Consider the following 19016-nt stretch of genomic DNA (forward strand, 5'->3'; position numbering starts at 1 on the left):
TTGAATAGATAATAAAGAAAACATGAGGTCTGAGTTTAAGATTACACTTTGAGTATTGAAACAAGGAACTACGCCGAGAATTACAGAGGAGAAGGCACGGCAAGAGAAATCCTAAAACTATGGTTTGTGTTTGGAGAAGAATTTCTGAAGGAGATGAAAGACGTTGTTTTTCTGCGGCCAAGAGCGACCCTTTCACGTCTCCAACTCCTCATACATATAGAGAATATATGAACAGCTGCTATTAGGGTTAGAGAACCTTTAATTTTCGTCCATGGGCTCGCCGTTGTGGTCTGGGCCTTGAAATTGAAGTTCCGGTCCAAATCAGAAATTCGGGCAGACTGACCTTTGATCACTCAAACGGTCATAACTTGGTCACCAAAATAGCTATTGACGATCTGCGAAAAGTTCTGAAAACTAGACTCTTCTAGCTTTCTGCTGATATAAAGTTCATCTCCTGGATCGTTGTGAGCTGATCACAATTCTCTGTCGAAGTTGACTGACTATTCCTGGCAGATTTTCTGATTTCTTTCCTTGCGCCATATGGATTCCTTTTCCTTCAAGATTTCTCCTTTTTTGCCTCTTTTGTGCTCCTCGGCTTTATTTGTGACCTAAAAACACAAACTAAGTTAAAATCAATATTGTTAAAGGAATTACATAACTAAATAGGGTCGGAAATACATTAAGAACGTTGCATAAAATGCACCTATCAGTTGTCAAACAATGCCAACCAATACTTTACAAATAAAACGACAATTCGATGCATGTATGCTAATGAATGTCTTCCTCAATTACTGGCAATCAGTCCATACCTGTAAGGACCCACCTCAAATTTTACCCTAAAACCTGGAGTAAGTCCTGCGGGGACCACTCCCAAGGAAAGATTTACCGAAAAATTGGAAAAACCTTCCTTGAAAATGGACAATCCTTACCTGAAAAATTTCAAATTTACACTCCTACTAACACACATCCAACCTTAACTGCTGGAGTCATCCTCTCCCCGCAAACACAACCACCACATAATCAACAATACATCAACATCCAAACATCACATAAATATCCATCTTAAACATTAACCTTATCCTTCAGATACTCTAAACAAGAATCAACAGACCGAGCACACCACCGAAATAATTTACATTAATCCCAAAGTATTCAGAGCTACTAGACACTAGCGGAAGCAAGAAAACACGGGTAAGTTAAACAGGTGACTTAATGGTGAAAAGTGGCGGAAATGCGGGTGACTATGCCTCGCCTCCTACTAGATCCAACCCGAACTCTGCAGACTGGGCAATTTAAAACGAAAGGCCCAGGGGAAAATATTTAATAACGTTAGAGTGAGTGGACAAAAATAAATTAATAAATAAAATATTTATGTTTCCCCAAATCAATTTTCAAGGAAAAATCGAATGCATGCCGCAAGCGATAAAGCTTTTATCTCATAAATTATCGAGCCTCTCAGGCTCTATATTATATGTATGTATTTACACACGTCCATACTCCCTATATAAATTCATGGGTCTATATAGGGCTACTACGCTCGCGTCCAACGCTCACGTCACGCCTTAATGCGGTGCTACACTATGCCATTAAGGTGGACAGACGGGTGTATAAATATGTGTCCATACCTCCTATATGAATTAAACACTCATGTAGGGCTACTACGCTCACGTCCAATGCTCACGTCACACCATAATACGGCTATATGCTACGCTATTAAGGTGGACAGACACATATCGGTAGCTAGCATTTATATACATACTCTCCTCAATAAACATATTTATACTCACCGAAAAATGGGATTTTTCGGTAACTCTCCAAGAGAAATAAAAGCGTCAAAATTAAATGACGTCAAAACTCCAACAATTTTAAATGTTCAACCAAAACCATAGCATGCACATTATTTAAAATAAAAATCCACTCACAAATTAGGCCTAAGCTTGATGTCGATCTGGGGCCTCGTCTGCTCGAGCCTCCTCACGTCCTGTTCCAAATATAATATTAATTTCCCAACCGAAATTCCAATACTTACTCAAAAATAGGCAAAATAAATATGAGCCGTAACCACGCTCATTCTCGCCTAACCTCTATATTCCTAAATCGAAACGATCCAAACTTTAATACCATAATCGGCAGTTTTAACACAACCTCCCACAGATTTAAGGACTTTAAATCCTACAGCCGGATTCTACATTAATTAACCGCCAAAAATACCGAACTTCGGAAAATCTCAAACCTATCCAAAACTCATCAAAAAATTCCATAATTCACATCAATAAACTCTCCTTAATTTTCCACATTTAAAATCATAAAAATCTCCCACACAGCGGCAGCCGGAGGCCGACTTCGGCAACCTCCAATGCCTATGAAATTTTGACAGTATCTTCCTCTCAACCCCCTTTACAACTTTCCTAACTAGCACAAACATCAATTCCAAGCCTAACTAGGTTAATCGAGCAAAAACATCCTAAAAGCCCTAGAAAATTCAACTCCACATTTCTCCTTACCTAGCTCAAGAGAGGGTGAGACATTTGGAGGGGTTGCTGCGAGAAAACCACCACGACAGCCGGACCTCTCGGGGGTGAGAACTCCTTCACGGTGGAGCTAGGGCGGCTCTCACCAGCCTAGAATGGAAGCTGGGTTGGAGGCCGACCGAACGGGACCGGTGCGGCGGCGGTTGGTGGCCGGACGACGGCGAACGGTCGGGTTGAAGTTCCGGCAGGGTGATGGCTCGGGAGGAAAACCGGGAGAGAGAAAGTGAAAAGAAAGAGAGGGAGATGGGTTTGGGCCTCTCCAAACCGGTCCAACACCTATATACTCACACCAACTCCAAAATAAAACACCCTGAAAAATAAATACCCTAATAAAAATTACCTTTTACTAGTTCAAATTTACCATTTTTACCATCGTCATATTTTCCTCCTACGAATAATCCTCCGAAAATACCCGTCCCCCCAAACCTCTCTAGGGACCAATTAAACTATAACCTCAATGATGGAGACGGTAAAATTCTTATTATAACCAAACTAGTAAATAAGGTAAAAATTTAAGGGTCGGGATGTGACAATACATCAAAGACATGTGAGCCTACACGTCCCATGCCATGTATTTTACCAACTGGGGGTGACTCAGATGTCTCGAATATATGATCTAACAATCAGTAATATCTCACCGCATGTACCTCTTTTGTTAGTCATCTTGTTATACTCATGGTCTCCAAACCCGAAATTCGATAAGATCGTTTTATCAATGTCCGCCATCGAAGGGGCATACTTTCCCTGCATTTGTGCACGTGTGGGCTAGCCTGGATCTTGAACAACCCATGAGGAAACTCAACTACACAAAATGTATCTTTCTTTTCTCTCAATCTCATTCTCATCTCCACAATCACCATTCTCACTATCCTCACAATTCCTCACAATGCATTATGTATGCAATCGAATATCAATACTCATATCATAACATTCAAAACATGTTTTTCTGATAAGCGAAAACATCGATCATATAAATCACATATTACACATACTTTTAACAAAATAATAACAACCAAGAGTTAATCGCTCAATGGCACACAAAACAACGATTTCAATTATAACTCTAATTATCAAATTAAAGAAAGGTTCCCCGATAGCGACCCTACCTGGAATTTGAGCTTTGACTCCGATGCTAATTAAAATTAGTAAATCTGCGACACGCATTCTGAAATCCTTATCCTTTTGCTCTTGAAATCCAGCTACTCATATTCGATCCTCGTATTAAATCCTCTTTTCGAGAAAGTCAGCGGATCACTTCAAATCAATGCGATCAAGTCCTTGAAAACTACTAAGGACACCCAATGTTACTCTCAACCAAATTACCTCAAGCCGGATTGCCAAATAAACTTCAAGACCATCACTGCTCACCATAGAAAAGTTCTTGACCACAACCTATAATTACCAACTTCCCTTGACAATAAAATAAATCCAATTCTCCATATCTTCAATTATGATCACGATCACCACCATTGTGGACTCCGTGCACAGTAACCATCACAAACACAACAGCCTTCTCAATTTGTCCTATAATTTCACTTCCACATGACTTAGCTCCTCTATCTTGAAAAACAAAGCTCCTAATTCCATTCATTTCGTAAGGCACCTCAATAATAGCCAAAACAACAGCAACTATTCTTCCTAACTCTCGAGCAAACCAGTTCTTCATTATGATTATCCAACTCTCGACAATATGAAATCAAGCTTAACAAAGCCAACCTATTTAGAGAGCATCATTATAAACTTCACAAGATAACAATCAATTGGACAACTCCTCCACCACTGCCGTTATGAACAACAGCCACCACAACACTGCCCCAATCCAAATTCTTCTAAACTCAATCCAAACTCAATTTTAATTACACAGAGAGGTAGAGCTTGAAGAGAAGATCAAGTTTCATACCTCACTTGTCTTCGCCAGTGACCGGAACACAGAACTTGGCCGGAAAACCTAGAAATCCTTCCCCTCTTCGATTATTTCTTACCGGACTTCATATGAAGAATCTGAGCCCACAGGGAGAACCTTGAGACCGAGACGAAGCTACCAGTACCATTCATGCTTGCCGCCGTGGTTGGGATCGGAAACCCGATCAGAACCAAAATCGCCTTCTCTCTTCCTTTTATCTGTCATCAGAGTTCCACTCTTCAAACTGGAATCATAGGGAGGTTGGGGATGATGAGATGAAGCCGTAGCCACCGGTTAGAGGCCGAGAGACGGCCGGACGGCGGAGTCCTCCTCTAAGCTCAGCCGCTGCAGAGCAGCTTGAGACTGAAGTCGGTCTGGGCTCTGTCTTCTATTCTACCACCTTATCCATTCCCAAATATAATCTCTAATGAATGATCAAGATTTTGAGGTTTAAACTCCAACAGTCCAGATCAAGCCACCATAAAATTCTATTTTTAATAAAATTCTTGGATAATACCAACACCCAAAAATTATTAAAAATATATCCGATGTCCAAACGATGCTCCGAAAAAAAATCCCACGAACTCGTAACGACGTCTAGTTTAATCCTATGGGCTCAAAAGACAAAATTTGACAAACCAAAAATTTGAATAATTTTCGAAAGCCACAAAGAATTGAAAGAATTATTGAAATTGAAATAATAGCTCGAAAAATAATTTTCCTTTTAAAAATAGAAAACCGAAATTCTGGGATATTACAGCCTAAGAGGATCTAAGCCGATGAAATCATACCGACGGAAGATATTCGTCGCCTAGGGTTTACTAAGCCGACGGAACCTGGACGACGAATAGTGTTTCATCGAGTATGAATAGCTTAGTCGACGGAAGACGTCGACAGTTATTTTCCGTCGCCTAAGATTTCTTAGGCGACGGATGTGGTGTCCTATAAGATGGTTCTGCTTCCATCGGCGAAGAGTCACTTAGCTGACCGAATTAATAAAATTCCGTCGGCTAAGTCGATATTTTCTGTGGTGTAAAACAAAAGTCCACTTACAACTTTAGGCCTAAGCCTGACGTCGATCCGAGGTCTCTTCTGCTCGAGCCTACTCATGTCCTGTTTCAAATATATAATTAAATCTCCAACTAAAATTCAACACTTATATAAGAATAGGCAAAATTAAATGTGAGTCTTAAACACGCTCATCCTTGTCCAACTCGCCATTCTTAAATCGATACGGTCCAAACTTCACTATAAATACCGGTAGCCTTATTATAACCTTCTACAGTCTTAATAATATTAATCTAACTGCCGGATTCTACCCAATTAACCGCCAAGTTCACTAATCTTAGAAAAATCTCCAAACCTATCCAAAACCCCTCCAACAATTCCAAACTTCACATCATTAGACTCTTCTTAATATAACACATATAAAACCATGAAAATCCCCCTAACAGCTCGCCATCTGCTCCGCTGGCGGCCGACTCCGGCGACCTCCAATGTCTACCAAATTTTAGCAGTATCTTCCTCTCAACCCACTCTACAACTTTCCTAACTAGCACAAACACCAATTCCAAGCTTAACTAGATCAGTCGAACAAAAACATTTCAAGAAACCCTAGAACTTCCACTCACCGATTCTCCTCACCTGAAGCAAACTGGATTGAGTCCTTTTAGGGCAAGGCTACTGGGTTGAAGACCTTCAAAACCATATAAGGCTTGCCCGGATTGGTGGCCGGAGGAGGAAGTTCCGGCGAAGGAAAACCACGAGACCGTCAGAGCTTTTGGGTGAGTTTTCTCTCTCATAGCGGCGCTAGGGAGGCTACCACCAGTCCAGGAAGGATGAGGGGACAAGGGCCAACCAATCAGGACTGATGCAGCGGTCGGAGATGGCCGGACGGTGGCGGACCGAGCTCGGGAAATTCCAGCAGCGAGAGAGGGCTTGGGGAGAAGAGAGAGAGAAGAAGGAGTTGGACTTTTTGACTTAAAATTGACCCGGTCCACTCTTTAAAAACCACTCCACAATAAAACACTCCAAAAACAACCCAAAAATAATATCCTAATAAAAATTACCTTTTTACTATCATCAAGTATTTCTCCAACGAACAATTCTCCAAAATAATCGTCCCTCAAAACATCTCTAGGGACCTTTGAAACTAAAAGCTTAATGACGAAGACGGTAAAACTCTTATTAATACCAAGCTACTAAATAGGGTAAAAATTTAAGAGTCGGGATGTGACAAGACCTCACTTGAGTGGCGATTTGGATTTCGTCGGGCTTATGCCTAAAGTTGTGAGTGAACTTTTGTTTTAAATAATATGCATGTAATGGTTTATTGTTGAGCAATTTCTTTTGTTGGAGCATTTGACGTTATTTTAATTTGACGATTTTATTTCTTTTGGAGAGGTACTAAAAATAGGATTTTTCGGTGAATATAAATATATATTTATGAGAAGAGTATGTATATAAATGCTAGCTAACCATATGTGTCTGTGCACCTTAATGGCGTAGTATATAACCGTATTATGGTGTGACGTGAGCGTTAGACACGAGCATAGTAGCCCTATATGAGTGTTTAATTCATATAGGGGGTATAGGCACATATTTATACACCCGTCCGTCCACCTTTATGGCGTAGTATATCACCGCATTATGGCGTGACGTGAGCGAACCTTAAGCAGAAGAGTTTTGGTGTTTATATTTAAGTATATATATTTTCTGGAATTGAAGTTTGGTTCTAAGCATGGTTATTGTGCCAGGATACGAAGGGAACCTCGCTTGAGTGGCGATTCGGATATCGTCGGGCTTATGCCTAGATTTGTGAGTGGACACTTTGTTTTTAAAGGAATATGGATACATGATTTATTTTGGAAATTAATGTTCTATTTGCCGAGCTTATATTATAATTTCGGTTTATGATATTGTCTTGAATTTATTTGAGTTTGAAGCATGGATTAATTGTTGGTCAAGATTTATGGATTTGAGCTCGGATTATTAATTTGATATTTGAGTTTGGATATTTTTATAAATTCCGGATTTCATTAAAATGGTTTTATTGGTGGACTTTGAGATTTATAAAAGATTTCCGAAAATGGGATTTTCGGTAGTTTGCTATTCATAATTTTCGAAATTATTGGTGGAATATCGATCTTGACCTTGATAATGTTTTAGCGAGTATTTTAGATTAAGATATTAATTATGATTTTTACTTGTTAATTAAATCTCGCTTATAATATGGTTTTGAGAATATTTTGACGTGTGAGACACGTCATTGAGTTTATTATAATTTCTTATGATTGATTTCAAGTACGGTTGGGAACCGTACCATTCGTATGATCTTGGGGAAGTTTAGTGGATTTAAAGGATTTTTGTATGTTTGTAGTCACCATAATATAGGGTCGTTTATATTGATTATTGCTAGCTAACCATTATTAGCGGCTACTCACTATAGGTGAGTAGAGCGCTTAGCGTGGGACGTTATTATAGCCTGGGAGGCAATCGATCGGTATTTATATTTATTTGTTAGCTAGTCATTATTAGCGGCTACTCATTATAGGTGAGTAGAACGCTTAGCGTGGGATGCTATTATAGCCTTGGAGGCATCGACCTGAGCTTGGGAGGCTCATTTTTTATATGGTGATAACTCTTCCCCTTATTTTTATTCTTCTCAGTAATGTATTTGATTAACCAGCGGGGCTAATTTATCTCTTCTTACGAGATTTCTTTATTTGATTAACCAGCGGGACTAGTTTGTCCATTCTTTTGGGTTTCTGGAATTTAAGTTATCTGATTTATAAAAATTACATGCAGTTAAAAGTTTTTAAAGTTGAAATATGGGAAAGTATTTAAATTGCGTATTGTTAAATTGTTTAAATTATTTTTGTCCACTTACTCTAACGTTTTTAAATTACTTTCCCCTGGGCCCTTTGGTTTTAAATTAATGCCCAGTATGCAGAATAAGTTTAAATGAGGTCAAGCGTACATGGAGTCGAGGTATAGTAAGAGGTTGCTTCCGCTTATTCATTTTTATTGTTTTTCATTCATCATTAGATATGCCGACTTTTCGGTAAATTTTCTTTTGAGGTGGACCCCGCAAGATTTACCTCAGATTTCAGGGTGAAATTCGGGGTGGGTCTTGACAACGTGAGCGTTAGACGCGAGCATAGTAGCCCTATATAAATTATTTTAAATCCATAAAATTTATATAGGGAGTATAGACGTGTGTAAATACATACATATATATTTTAGAGCTAGAGAGGCTCGATATTTTATGAGTTGAAAGTTTTATCGCTTGAGGCATGCATTCACTTTTCTTTGAAAATTTAATTTGGGAAAACATAAAGATAGTTATTGCTCGTTTCTTTTAAATTTACTTTTATCCACTCACTCTAACATTTTCAAGTGTTTTCCCCTGGGCCTTTCGTTTTAAAAATGTCCAGTTTGCAGGATTGCATAGTTGAGGTCGGGCGTACATAGAGATGAAACATAGTCAATAGGATAGCTTCCGCTCATACATATATATATATATTTATAATTCCTTTCTCTAATAGAGTTGCTCTGAACCTGTGATTGTGAGATTTTCTTATTTAAGTTGGCGAATTTAAATTGGGAGATGTTGTGATTTGGGGAGCACGAAGGTTTCAGGAGTAGAGGGTTATAGATGGATTCATTTGAAGTGTATGTAGGTATTTCTATAAAGGGTTGTCCATTTTCAAAGGAGGTTATGTAGAATTTTCAGTAAATTTTCCTTGGAGGTGGTCCCCACAGGATTTACTTCGGGTTTCAAGGTGAAATTCAGAGACACACTAATGCGGAAGCCTTTTATGTAAAACCTCATACTCGTTTCTCCACCGCGTGGCTAAAATGGGGAGAGTATCAGCATTATTAGACCCATTTGCATGGGACCTGTGGGGCATGTCTACCTCTTTTGCATAACAAGTGGTATCAGAGCCCAGGTGACGCTTGGGCTTGGTGCCTCGTATGATCGAGTTGCAATTTGATGGAGCTCCCGTTTGGATTGGGATCACAAGATTTGGATGGTTGTGATCAAGGTTGAGCCATTGGAATTTGGATCGTGAGATGATTGGAGATGGCTCAAATCACGCTAGGTGGAGATTATTGAAAAAAAAAGGTGGCTTAGATAGGAGCCATTTGGAATCCCACATCGGAAACGTGAAAGAGTCATCCTTAGGTTATAAGGAATGGTGCTACACACACTAATGCCGAGACCTTTTGTGTAAAACTCCATGCCTGTTTCTCCACCTGGGTGGCTAAAGTGGGGGGAGTATCGGCATTATTGTACCCGTGGGGCTCGTCTGCCGCTTTCACATAACAAGTGGTATTAGAGCCTAGGTGACGCTTGGGACTTGGTGTCTTGTACGAACGAGTAGTTGCAATTTGGTGGAGCTCCTGTTTGGATTGGGATCACAAGATTTGGATGGTTGTGATCGAGGTTGAGCTATTGGAATTTGGATCGTGAGACGATTGGAGATGGTTCGAATCACGTCAGGTGGAGATTATTGAAAAAAATGTGGCTTAGATAGGAGCCATTTGGAATCCCACATCGGAAACCTGAAAGAGTCATCCTTAGGTTATAAGGAATGGTACCACACACACTAATGTCGAGACCTTTTATGTAAAACCCCATATCCGATTCTCTACCGGGTGGCTAAAATAGGGAGAGTATCAATATTATTGGACCTGTGTGTGTGAGATCATTCTTTATGAGAGATTGTCGATGATCGTTCAGGTACGTTCTCTGGATGTGGTTGTTGATATGAACTCAAGCGGTGCATGCTTGAATCGTCATTATGGTTGGTGTCTTTGACTAGGGGTTCGACGATGGTGGTTGCACAGTAGTGATTATACCACGATGGTGCAGTTGTTTGCGCAGACTAGAAGGATGGATTAAGCTACCTTAGCCATCAAAATATGGTCACTATGGTTGTCTACATACTGAATGTGCATTGTTTGGCCTAAGAAAGACATCATTCTGCTTGCAAGATCAAATGGACGCAAACTTCCTAGTAGCAAGATGAAATAAAGTGATGTCAAGTATATTCAAAGCATCAGAAAAACTATGTTATTAGTAATGATGTTCGTCACTTCGTTATGTGACCGCTATAGTAAAGCAAAAAGAGTAGCTAGGGTTGCATTATTTGCTAATCAATGTCTGCTAGAAAATGTAGGTTTGATGGAAACTCCTGCTATTATTTTAGGTAGTTTTTTTTTATAATATTTTTTAAATTATTTTTTTTATCCGATAAGGAATAAAACAACAACAACAAACTACAAAACAAAATGAAAACGTTAGGGACACAACAAAAAGAAGACAAATGAACCAAACATCAAGAGAAAAAGAACTATAAGAACATGACGAATGATCATAGATTCAAACTTGATATCTCGAACTAGGGATGGAAGACTCCACATATTATTCTTTCTTCGAGAATTACAGTTTATTATAATCACTTCTGAATCACCTCTCATATCATATGCAGGTCCGTACCTGAGATTTTTAGACCTGAGTCGAACTCTCAAAATTGGGCCCCTCAAATTGTAGTTTGCATCCAGTTTTTTTTTTTTTTTTAAAATAAAAATCTAAATCTATAAACTCAAAATCTAACTACAAATCCAAATTATTTAGATTCTGATTAATATTTCAGTAATTTTATTCACATTATAAACCCTATTTTAAGCTCTCCCCTCTTCTTTTTTTTCTTTTTCAAAATTTACAGTTTCTTTTGGTATAAATTTCGAGTAGTAATTAAATTAATTGTATAAACTTTGTTTTCTAAAAACTTAAAATGTATAGACTTTTAATATTATTTTATTTTTTCTTTGACTCGCAATACATTACGTGATGTTTTATATGTATATATAATTATAACAAAGTTAACTAGGACCCTATATCCATTCTTTCGTTTCAGATTGCATTAAGAAATGAAGTTTTGACATTACCTTTCATATTTAATTGTATTTAATAATGAAAAGAGCAGTCATTTTTTTTTTCTGGGCCCCCTAGAGCTCCAGGCCCTGAGTCTCCGGCCTCTTCAGACTCGGATCAAGTCCGGTCAGTCACGTGATATCATGATTAAGCAGCATAGTATGAAGAGAGGAAGACCCTCTTTTTAAGGCAGGAGTTTCAGCCATCAAAACATTAGTAATTCCATTATATGCTTATCAAGAGATACCATTTCAGTGCTCCATTGTCTTTTTTCAATTTTATTTATTTATTTATTTATAAACGCGGGGCAAAATCGGGTGTTTATAGTGTATGAAACTGACCAGGCTCTCTGGTAACTGAGAAAGGGATAAACATGAGGAAATGAATTAAGCAGTAATATGATCATTATCATCAAAATCCAAAATCCTTGATAGAGAAGTAAACGAAATGTCTGTTAAAAAGAACTGGTCCGATTCAACACCACTACTTCCCCAACACCAATCACAACCACGCTCCCGCTCAAACTCTTATTTCTCGTACTCCTCCATCTCTCTCGAGATGACCTCCGCCATCTCTGCCTCCGCCACCGACCGCTCCGTCTTCCTCGGCGTCGACGTCGGCACCGGCAGCGCCCGCGCAGGTACCCTCAGATCATCGTTTCTCATTATGTTAAAACTCGCAAGCGATACGGTCAATGTTTATGGAAATTTTTACTGTGTTTGGAATCATAGGTGTGTTTGATGAGAACGGGAAGCTTCTAGGTTCGTCTAGCAGTCCTATACAGATTTGGAAAGACAGTGATTGCGTTGAGGTAAGTCAATTTCATTCTACTTGTAATTGAGGCTGTATTAAAATTTACCTGGATATTTGTGCTGGTAATTGGAAACCTGCTACTGTGCTTCAGAAAAGTGAATGTGGTTACTTGATTTTAACTGCCTGTAATTTGTTTTTTTTTTTTTGCTGGCAAAACAGCAATCTTCGACAGATATTTGGCATGCAATTAGTGCTGCTGTAAAAGCAGCATGCTCCCTTGCAGAAGTTTCCGGGGAGGAAGTGAAGGGTCTGGGATTTGCGGCTACTTGTTCACTAGGTTTGTAGTTTATGTGTCACTCTACTTTTGTGTTGAAAGAAAGTCGGTTACGTAGCTCCTTGGAGTATAATGGGAAGGCTGAAAATTATGTTTGGTCATTAATCTGCGTGAAATGTTTTTATGTCCGCAGTTGCAGTGGATTCTGATGGCTCTCCTGTAACGGTTTCCTGGAGTGGTGATTCAAGAAGAAACATAATAGTGTGGATGGACCATAGAGCCGTAGAGCAAGCTGAAAGGATCAATTCATGCAACTCACCCGTCCTGCAGTACTGTGGCGGAGCTCTTTCCCCTGAGATGCAGCCTCCAAAGGTACTTCAACAGCTATTCTGGCCGTGGTGTGGTTTTTTGTTGTTGTCATTGTTGATGTTATGCAGCTACATATCATCCTCAAGAAGTTGTTTCGTTAAACATATTTCACACCCGATGTCTCTATCCTTTAATTTTTAGGGGTTTCAACCATCTACATTTGTGCATCAAGAAATTGTTTTAGATGTACCTCTTCAACATGCTTGTTTCTTTTATTTAATGTCCTTTGTATTTGCATTCATACATTGCTTTTTCTCTTTTCCTATGTTTTTTTATCAGTTTATTCATAAATAGAGACCCTCTTTTGCAGCTTCTATGGGTCAAAGAAAATCTGCCAGAGTCTTGGTCAATGGTCTTCAGGTGGATGGACTTGAGTGATTGGTTATCATACAGGTACGTCAATCTGCAGTTCTGCAGCAAATCAGTTCATAAACGGAACAAAATTTCCTGGCTGTACAAGTCATGTTTAACTTCAATTTATAGTTTAATCTTATCTTATTCATATCTTTAGGGCCACAGGAGATGATACACGTAGTCTCTGTACAACAGTTTGCAAATGGACGTATCTTGGTCATGCTCATATGCAGCAAAACAATGAGAAAGATTCTCGAGACATGGAAGCTTGTGGATGGGATGATGATTTCTGGGAGGAGATTGGGTTAGGTGATCTTGTTGAAGGGCATCATGCTAAGATAGGTATGTTTTAAAAAATCGAAATTCTGTGGCTTGCTAGTGAGTAGTGATGATAGAATCCTGTAATTGTTCTCATAATTTTCATTAAAGACAACAAAAATTACAACTTACAAGATGTTAAAGACCTTGCTTTTTGCCATTTTGTGACTAGTTCTCTGTAGATTTCTTATCATGCGAGACACGTTCTATTTGATGGATTATATTGCTACAATATATTATACAAAAATACACAGAAGAGAGAAGCTCCTGGCTATAACTTGATTTCTATGAATATCTTACCTTGCAACAATTTATTATATAACATACTCCAGCACAATTAATTTGAATATATTTCGACCAAAAAAGTGGTGTTTTGTAAGCTGATCGAAATAACTTGTTGTGAATTCCTCTGCCATTTGGCATTGACGTCCTAGAAAATTTATCAGTATTTTTATATTATTTTAAATCTTCTGCAAATACACAAATACACTTAAAATTAACCTCAACCAACTCTTTATCTGGAAACAGTGGAGGTAGTAATTTGAGTGCAGTTATGTCTTGGTCATTGTTCCAAATGCTTTAAATCAGTGTTACCATTTGGGACTTCTGGCTCCTTTTAATAACTTGAGATAAAAACAGGACGAAGTGTAGCCTTCCCTGGCCATCCTTTGGGTTCTGGTCTCACATCTACTGCTGCGAAGGCAAGATATTCTGTACTGAAGATTTCACATTGATTTCAAGTGGCGCTCCCTTGAGGTCCATTAACTGAGCATATACGTTTGTTTAGATGCAAAAATATGTTTGGTGGGCTTTGGATGGTGTCAAAAATGACAATTTTAACTGCTTTCCTCTTTTAGTGTTTTATACTTTGTAGTTAATTGAATTTGTAGGAACTAGGTCTTGTAGCAGGGATTCCTGTTGGTACTTCGCTAATTGATGCTCATGCCGGTGGTGTGGGGGTATTGGAAAGCGTGCCTTCATCAGATTCTCAGCCTAAAGGTTGCCAACGCTTATCAGTTTTGCCTTTTATTTTATTTTAATGAAGTTGCTTAGGTGACATATTCTTTTGTTAACCTGGTATATGATCAGAGTCCGATATTGAAGCTCTATGCCATCGTATGGTGTTAGTATGTGGAACTTCTACTTGCCATATGGTTGTATCACAGAAGAAGCTATTCATTCCAGGGGTCTGGGGTCCGTACTGGTCAGGTATGTGATTACTGGACTTATACATCTATTTCTATGGCCACTGTTTTAACTTCCCAAAGAAGAGTTGTCAGTAGTCAAAACATTTTTAATGCCTCAAACACCTAATACACTTTTCTTTTTAAAATTTCAGCTATGGTACCTGAACAATGGCTCACAGAAGGTGGTCAGAGTGCTACTGGTGCATTATTGGATCACATAATTGAAAACCATGTTGCTTCCCCTCACCTTGCCAATCGTGCTGCTTCTCAACGTGAGATCCATTGCTCAACCTAGAAAATGTAATTGTTTTACTAAATTAAACAGACGGAATGCTTTTCACTCTTCTAATTTAAGTTGATTTCTCTTTTAGGCATTTCTGTGTTTGAACTTTTGAACAAGATATTGGAAAAAACTATGTTTGATCTGAAGCGTCCATTCCTTGCTTCTTTGACTGAAGATATTCATGTCTTTCCTGATTTTCATGGGAACAGGTATTTCTTTCTTCATTGAAGCTTGTTTTTACTTGTTATGGTGTCACTAAATTTATGCAAAAAGTGAAACCGCTAATGTGAGACATCTTAGGTCGCCAATTGCGGATCCAAAAGCAAAAGGAATTATCTGTGGTTTAACACTTGATACAAGTGAGAAGCAATTGGCACTTCAGTATCTTGCCACACTGCAAGGTATTGCATATGGGACTCGCCATATTGTAGAACACTGCAATACCCAGGGTCACAAAGTAAGAATTCGTAATTCTCAATCTTGTTATTCTCTTTTGGATGTCGACAAGTTTAAAACATGGCTTTGCCCCGTAGTTCTTAGTCCTGTTATTCTCTTTTGGATGTAGACAAGTTCAAAACATGGCTTTACCTGAAAATTTTGTGGTCATTAATCTATTTACGGTGTTATCCCCTCGTCAAGAAGTATAGGTCAATTCCATAGGATTTGTGACCTCCAAAATTTTCGGTACTCTTCTTTTACATGATCATCTCAATTCCACGAAATTTCTTACTGCCTGTGATTGATAGGTTGTTGTTTGAAATTGAAAAGTTATTAGAGTATTTAATAAAAGGAGTACCTGAAATGATTACATAGCTTCCTTGAAGAAATGGATTGCATACACATGAGTCTTTATTCTTAGTGATATGACTATAGACATCAAACGTAATAACAGAATAGAACCGTACATAACTAACTAAAGAAAAAAAAGTATAGAACTATACAAAATGTTATGGTAGTAGAGGCTGTTAGGCTTTTAGGCTTTTACGCTGATTGTTGTATTATATTGATACCTATCCCCTGTAAGCTTTGGTGTATATCTGTTTCTTTTTTTGTTTTTATGCAGATTGACACCATACTAGCTTGTGGAGGCCTTGCTAAGAACCATCTATTCATACAAGAACATGCAGATATAATCGGTCTCTCTCTCTCTCTCTCTCTACACACACATCAATGCCCCTGTTTCTTGCTCTTTGTTTGTAACATGTGTTTATATTTTGCTATATCTCCTCTGTATAAAACATCAGAACAATGTCTTTTGTCACCTTCTGTGTATGCTTCACAACTTTTACACTAAGCATATTGCTGGACTATGTTACTCTAATTACAATAGTTTGCTATTGGTGTCCGAACTTAGTACGTTTCTGATCAGTTAGTGAATTGAATGTATATGCTGATTTTAGGAGGATACAAAGATATAATTTTGTTGCTGGCACATCCACTCTGTATGTGGATGTTGCAAACTTAACACAGGGTATTATTCTTTTAAGTACACTAACACAAGTTCAATCCTTTGTTTAAAGATGTACATGAACTTGAGACATGCATTTGGGTGCTTGCTTCAGGTTGCCCTATTATTCTTCCACGGGAAAGTGAGCCTGTGCTATTGGGTGCTGCCATTCTTGGTGCTGTAGCTGCTAGGAAATATTCGAGTATGCATGATGCCATGAAGGCCCTGAATGCGTCGGGGCAGGTATGTATTTCCAAATGTTGTTTTAGCACTTTCGATTGTTTTTTTTACTCTACTGGCACTCAGTATTTAAGCAGTCTCAATTGGAACCTCTTACTAATTTGCAAGCTAGACCTTCCATCTCAGTTTGAGGAGTGCACGTAATGCATTTGTTTCTCTTCTTTACCTTTTTCAAACTACCAAACTTTTTATACCAAATGAACGACTTATTAGGAATGGAAAGGCCTACTGTTTGCTCCACATCTGTGATTTGAACCCCCTCACGCTACCTACATTGCTATTTGTTAGAGTTTGCTGTCGCCTAAAGATTGTAGTGAGCCTGGGTTTGCGAAGTAGGTTTGGGGAATTAAACAAAGAAAATAAAACCAAATTGACTCTGACTCTGACATATATGCCCTATATGCATGGTGATTGATCTATATCAAGGCTGCATATCAAATTGTTCAAGATTTGTCCTACGGACTCCAGTTGCTCTATTATGAAGATTACTTTGCACTTTTTACTTGGATTTTTCTAATGTTATTGAGATGTAGATAACAACAAGGTTGTGATCATAGTTTCATTTGGGAGAACTTTCGACAAGTTGATATTCAGTCTGACAAATTCGAGTTGCATGTAGCCTGACTTTCTATTTTTGAGTCCCAAGTAGGTTTCTTGAATGTACGAGTGCACTAGAAACGTAATGGTGATTTTTCCAAATGATTTATAGTTTTTGACCGGTGCTAATTAACAATTAGATATGTGACCTATAGGTGGTACTTTCATGGATGTACGTACCTTACCTCTCTGATTGAGACACACTTTTAGAAGTGGAATATGTTTTCCCTTATTTTCTCACTTTTCACTTATTCTGTATCCCTTTTTTTACTTTCCCTTAATTTGGTAGGTGATCCATCCATCCAAAGACCCTAAGGTGAAGAAGTACCATGATGCCAAGTACCGCATTTTTCGTGAGCTTTATGAGCAGCAGCTATCTCATCGTTCGCTGATGGCTCAAGCCTTGACATAGGTTCTTGTGCCTCTTTGCGTCACCAGGTGGCAGTAGGACAGGGATCCGCTCAACTCAATAGATTTATTTATGGGGTGCCAATGTACTTTCCATATTGCAAGAGAAACCGCCTGGTGTTGAAAAGTTACGTTCTTGAAGATAATACAGATTCTTATATGTAAAGCCTCGACTTTTGCAACTCTTTTTCAAAAACCAAATTAGTGTACAGGAAAACGGCTCTAAAGAAAATTGAAATTAGTACAGTTAATAGTTCGAGGTTCATCCTGGTCAAGTGGTTTACTGGTTTGCCAATTTCCTCAAAATACTAGTGCAGTTATATTACCATGTTCATGATGATCTTGGGGTTAATTTTTCTCTTTCCTTTTCTGTGGTGTCTACTTCCAAGTTCACAGATTTATGATACTTTTTCCCTTTCAAAATTTCCTTGGTTTTTGTTGTGTTCAACAATGTCTGCTCGCTTTTGGTACATTTCCCTCGGTCAGCTTGATTGGACTGGTTTGGAACAAGAAAAATTTGGAAACCTCTGTTGTGTTCTGTTACTGTGCCATAAACATGAATCCAGCATGTGAATGTGAAACTAGAGCTGGGCGTTCGGGCCCAAAAACCAGGAAAAACCGACCCAAAAGCCCGATCGGTACCAATCGGGCCGGTCCAAAATGAGAGATGTTCGGTTCGGGCCACAGACCGGCCCGAATGCTTTCATTTCGGTTCGGGTTCGGGTTCGGGTTCTGTCCTGACCCGAAAGCCCGTTCTGGCCCGAGATAAAAAATTTGCCACGTGTCAGCATCTAATTGGTACATATAATTTTTTTATTGAAAAAAAAACCCTAAAACTAAAATACCTAAACTCTCTTCTCTGCGCCTCTCCTCTTTCTCTCCCTCTTCTCTTCTCTTCTCTGCGCCTCCCTTCTCTTAAACTCTCTTCTTCCTCTCCTCTTTCTCTCTCTCTTCTCTTCTCGTCTATGCACCTCCCTTCTCTTAAACTCTCTTATTCCTCTTTACGTTCTTCGATTTTGTCGTCAACCCAACAGTGACTGGAGGGATGATCAATAAGGGATAAAGGGATGATGAAGAAGAAGCTCTAATTTGCGATTGTTTCGTCGATTGTTTGGAGAGTGGAGGCAGATGGGTTTGCGTTGGGTGATGTAAAGTTGGGGTTTCTGAGTTTTCAGCTTCTGGGTTTGAGTATTCACACATTTCAGGTATAATCCCAACCTAGGTTTTTGGGGTTTCTCTCACTTTATTTGTTTCCTATGCTCTTTCTTTGAATGTTTTCTTACCTTTCATTGTAATATTCACATCTGTTTAGTTTTTGATTTTGATATCCATTTGTGTACTGAATGTTATAATATTGTGAATATATTTTCAGTTGAATTTATTTGATCTAGAGGATGTGTATTTGCTCA

General features: G+C 38.7%; 1 protein-coding gene and 1 pseudogene across 1 annotated transcript; one reads left to right on the top strand and one right to left on the bottom strand.

Annotated features, from left to right (window-relative positions):
• The window catches only part of LOC101312629, a 232025-nt pseudogene that overhangs the window by 21947 nt on the left and 191062 nt on the right, over positions 1-19016 (bottom strand).
• LOC101300239 (FGGY carbohydrate kinase domain-containing protein-like) lies at positions 11877-17954 on the top strand. Its single transcript, XM_004296692.1, has 15 exons — positions 11877-12017; positions 12109-12188; positions 12350-12467; positions 12598-12776; positions 13084-13166; positions 13285-13469; positions 14085-14146; positions 14336-14444; positions 14535-14654; positions 14785-14904; positions 15004-15124; positions 15216-15372; positions 15979-16051; positions 16478-16605; positions 17489-17954. The coding sequence occupies exons 1-15, from the start codon at positions 11936-11938 to the stop codon at positions 17609-17611; spliced, it is 1740 nt and encodes a 579-aa protein (XP_004296740.1). The 5' UTR covers positions 11877-11935; the 3' UTR covers positions 17612-17954.

Source organism: Fragaria vesca, linkage group LG4 (genome assembly GCF_000184155.1).
Source record: "Fragaria vesca subsp. vesca linkage group LG4, FraVesHawaii_1.0, whole genome shotgun sequence".
Taxonomy (NCBI): domain Eukaryota; kingdom Viridiplantae; phylum Streptophyta; class Magnoliopsida; order Rosales; family Rosaceae; genus Fragaria; species Fragaria vesca.

Excerpts from the sequence above, each read along its gene's own strand:
- LOC101300239 (XM_004296692.1), top strand. The coding sequence starts at position 11,936 with ATGACCTCCGCCATCTCTGCCTCCGCCACCGACCGCTCCGTCTTCCTC. Across the intron at positions 12,189-12,349 it reads AAGACAGTGATTGCGTTGAG|CAATCTTCGACAGATATTTG; the intron begins GTAAGTCAATTT and ends CTGGCAAAACAG. Across the intron at positions 14,905-15,003 it reads CAATCGTGCTGCTTCTCAAC|GCATTTCTGTGTTTGAACTT; the intron begins GTGAGATCCATT and ends TTTCTCTTTTAG.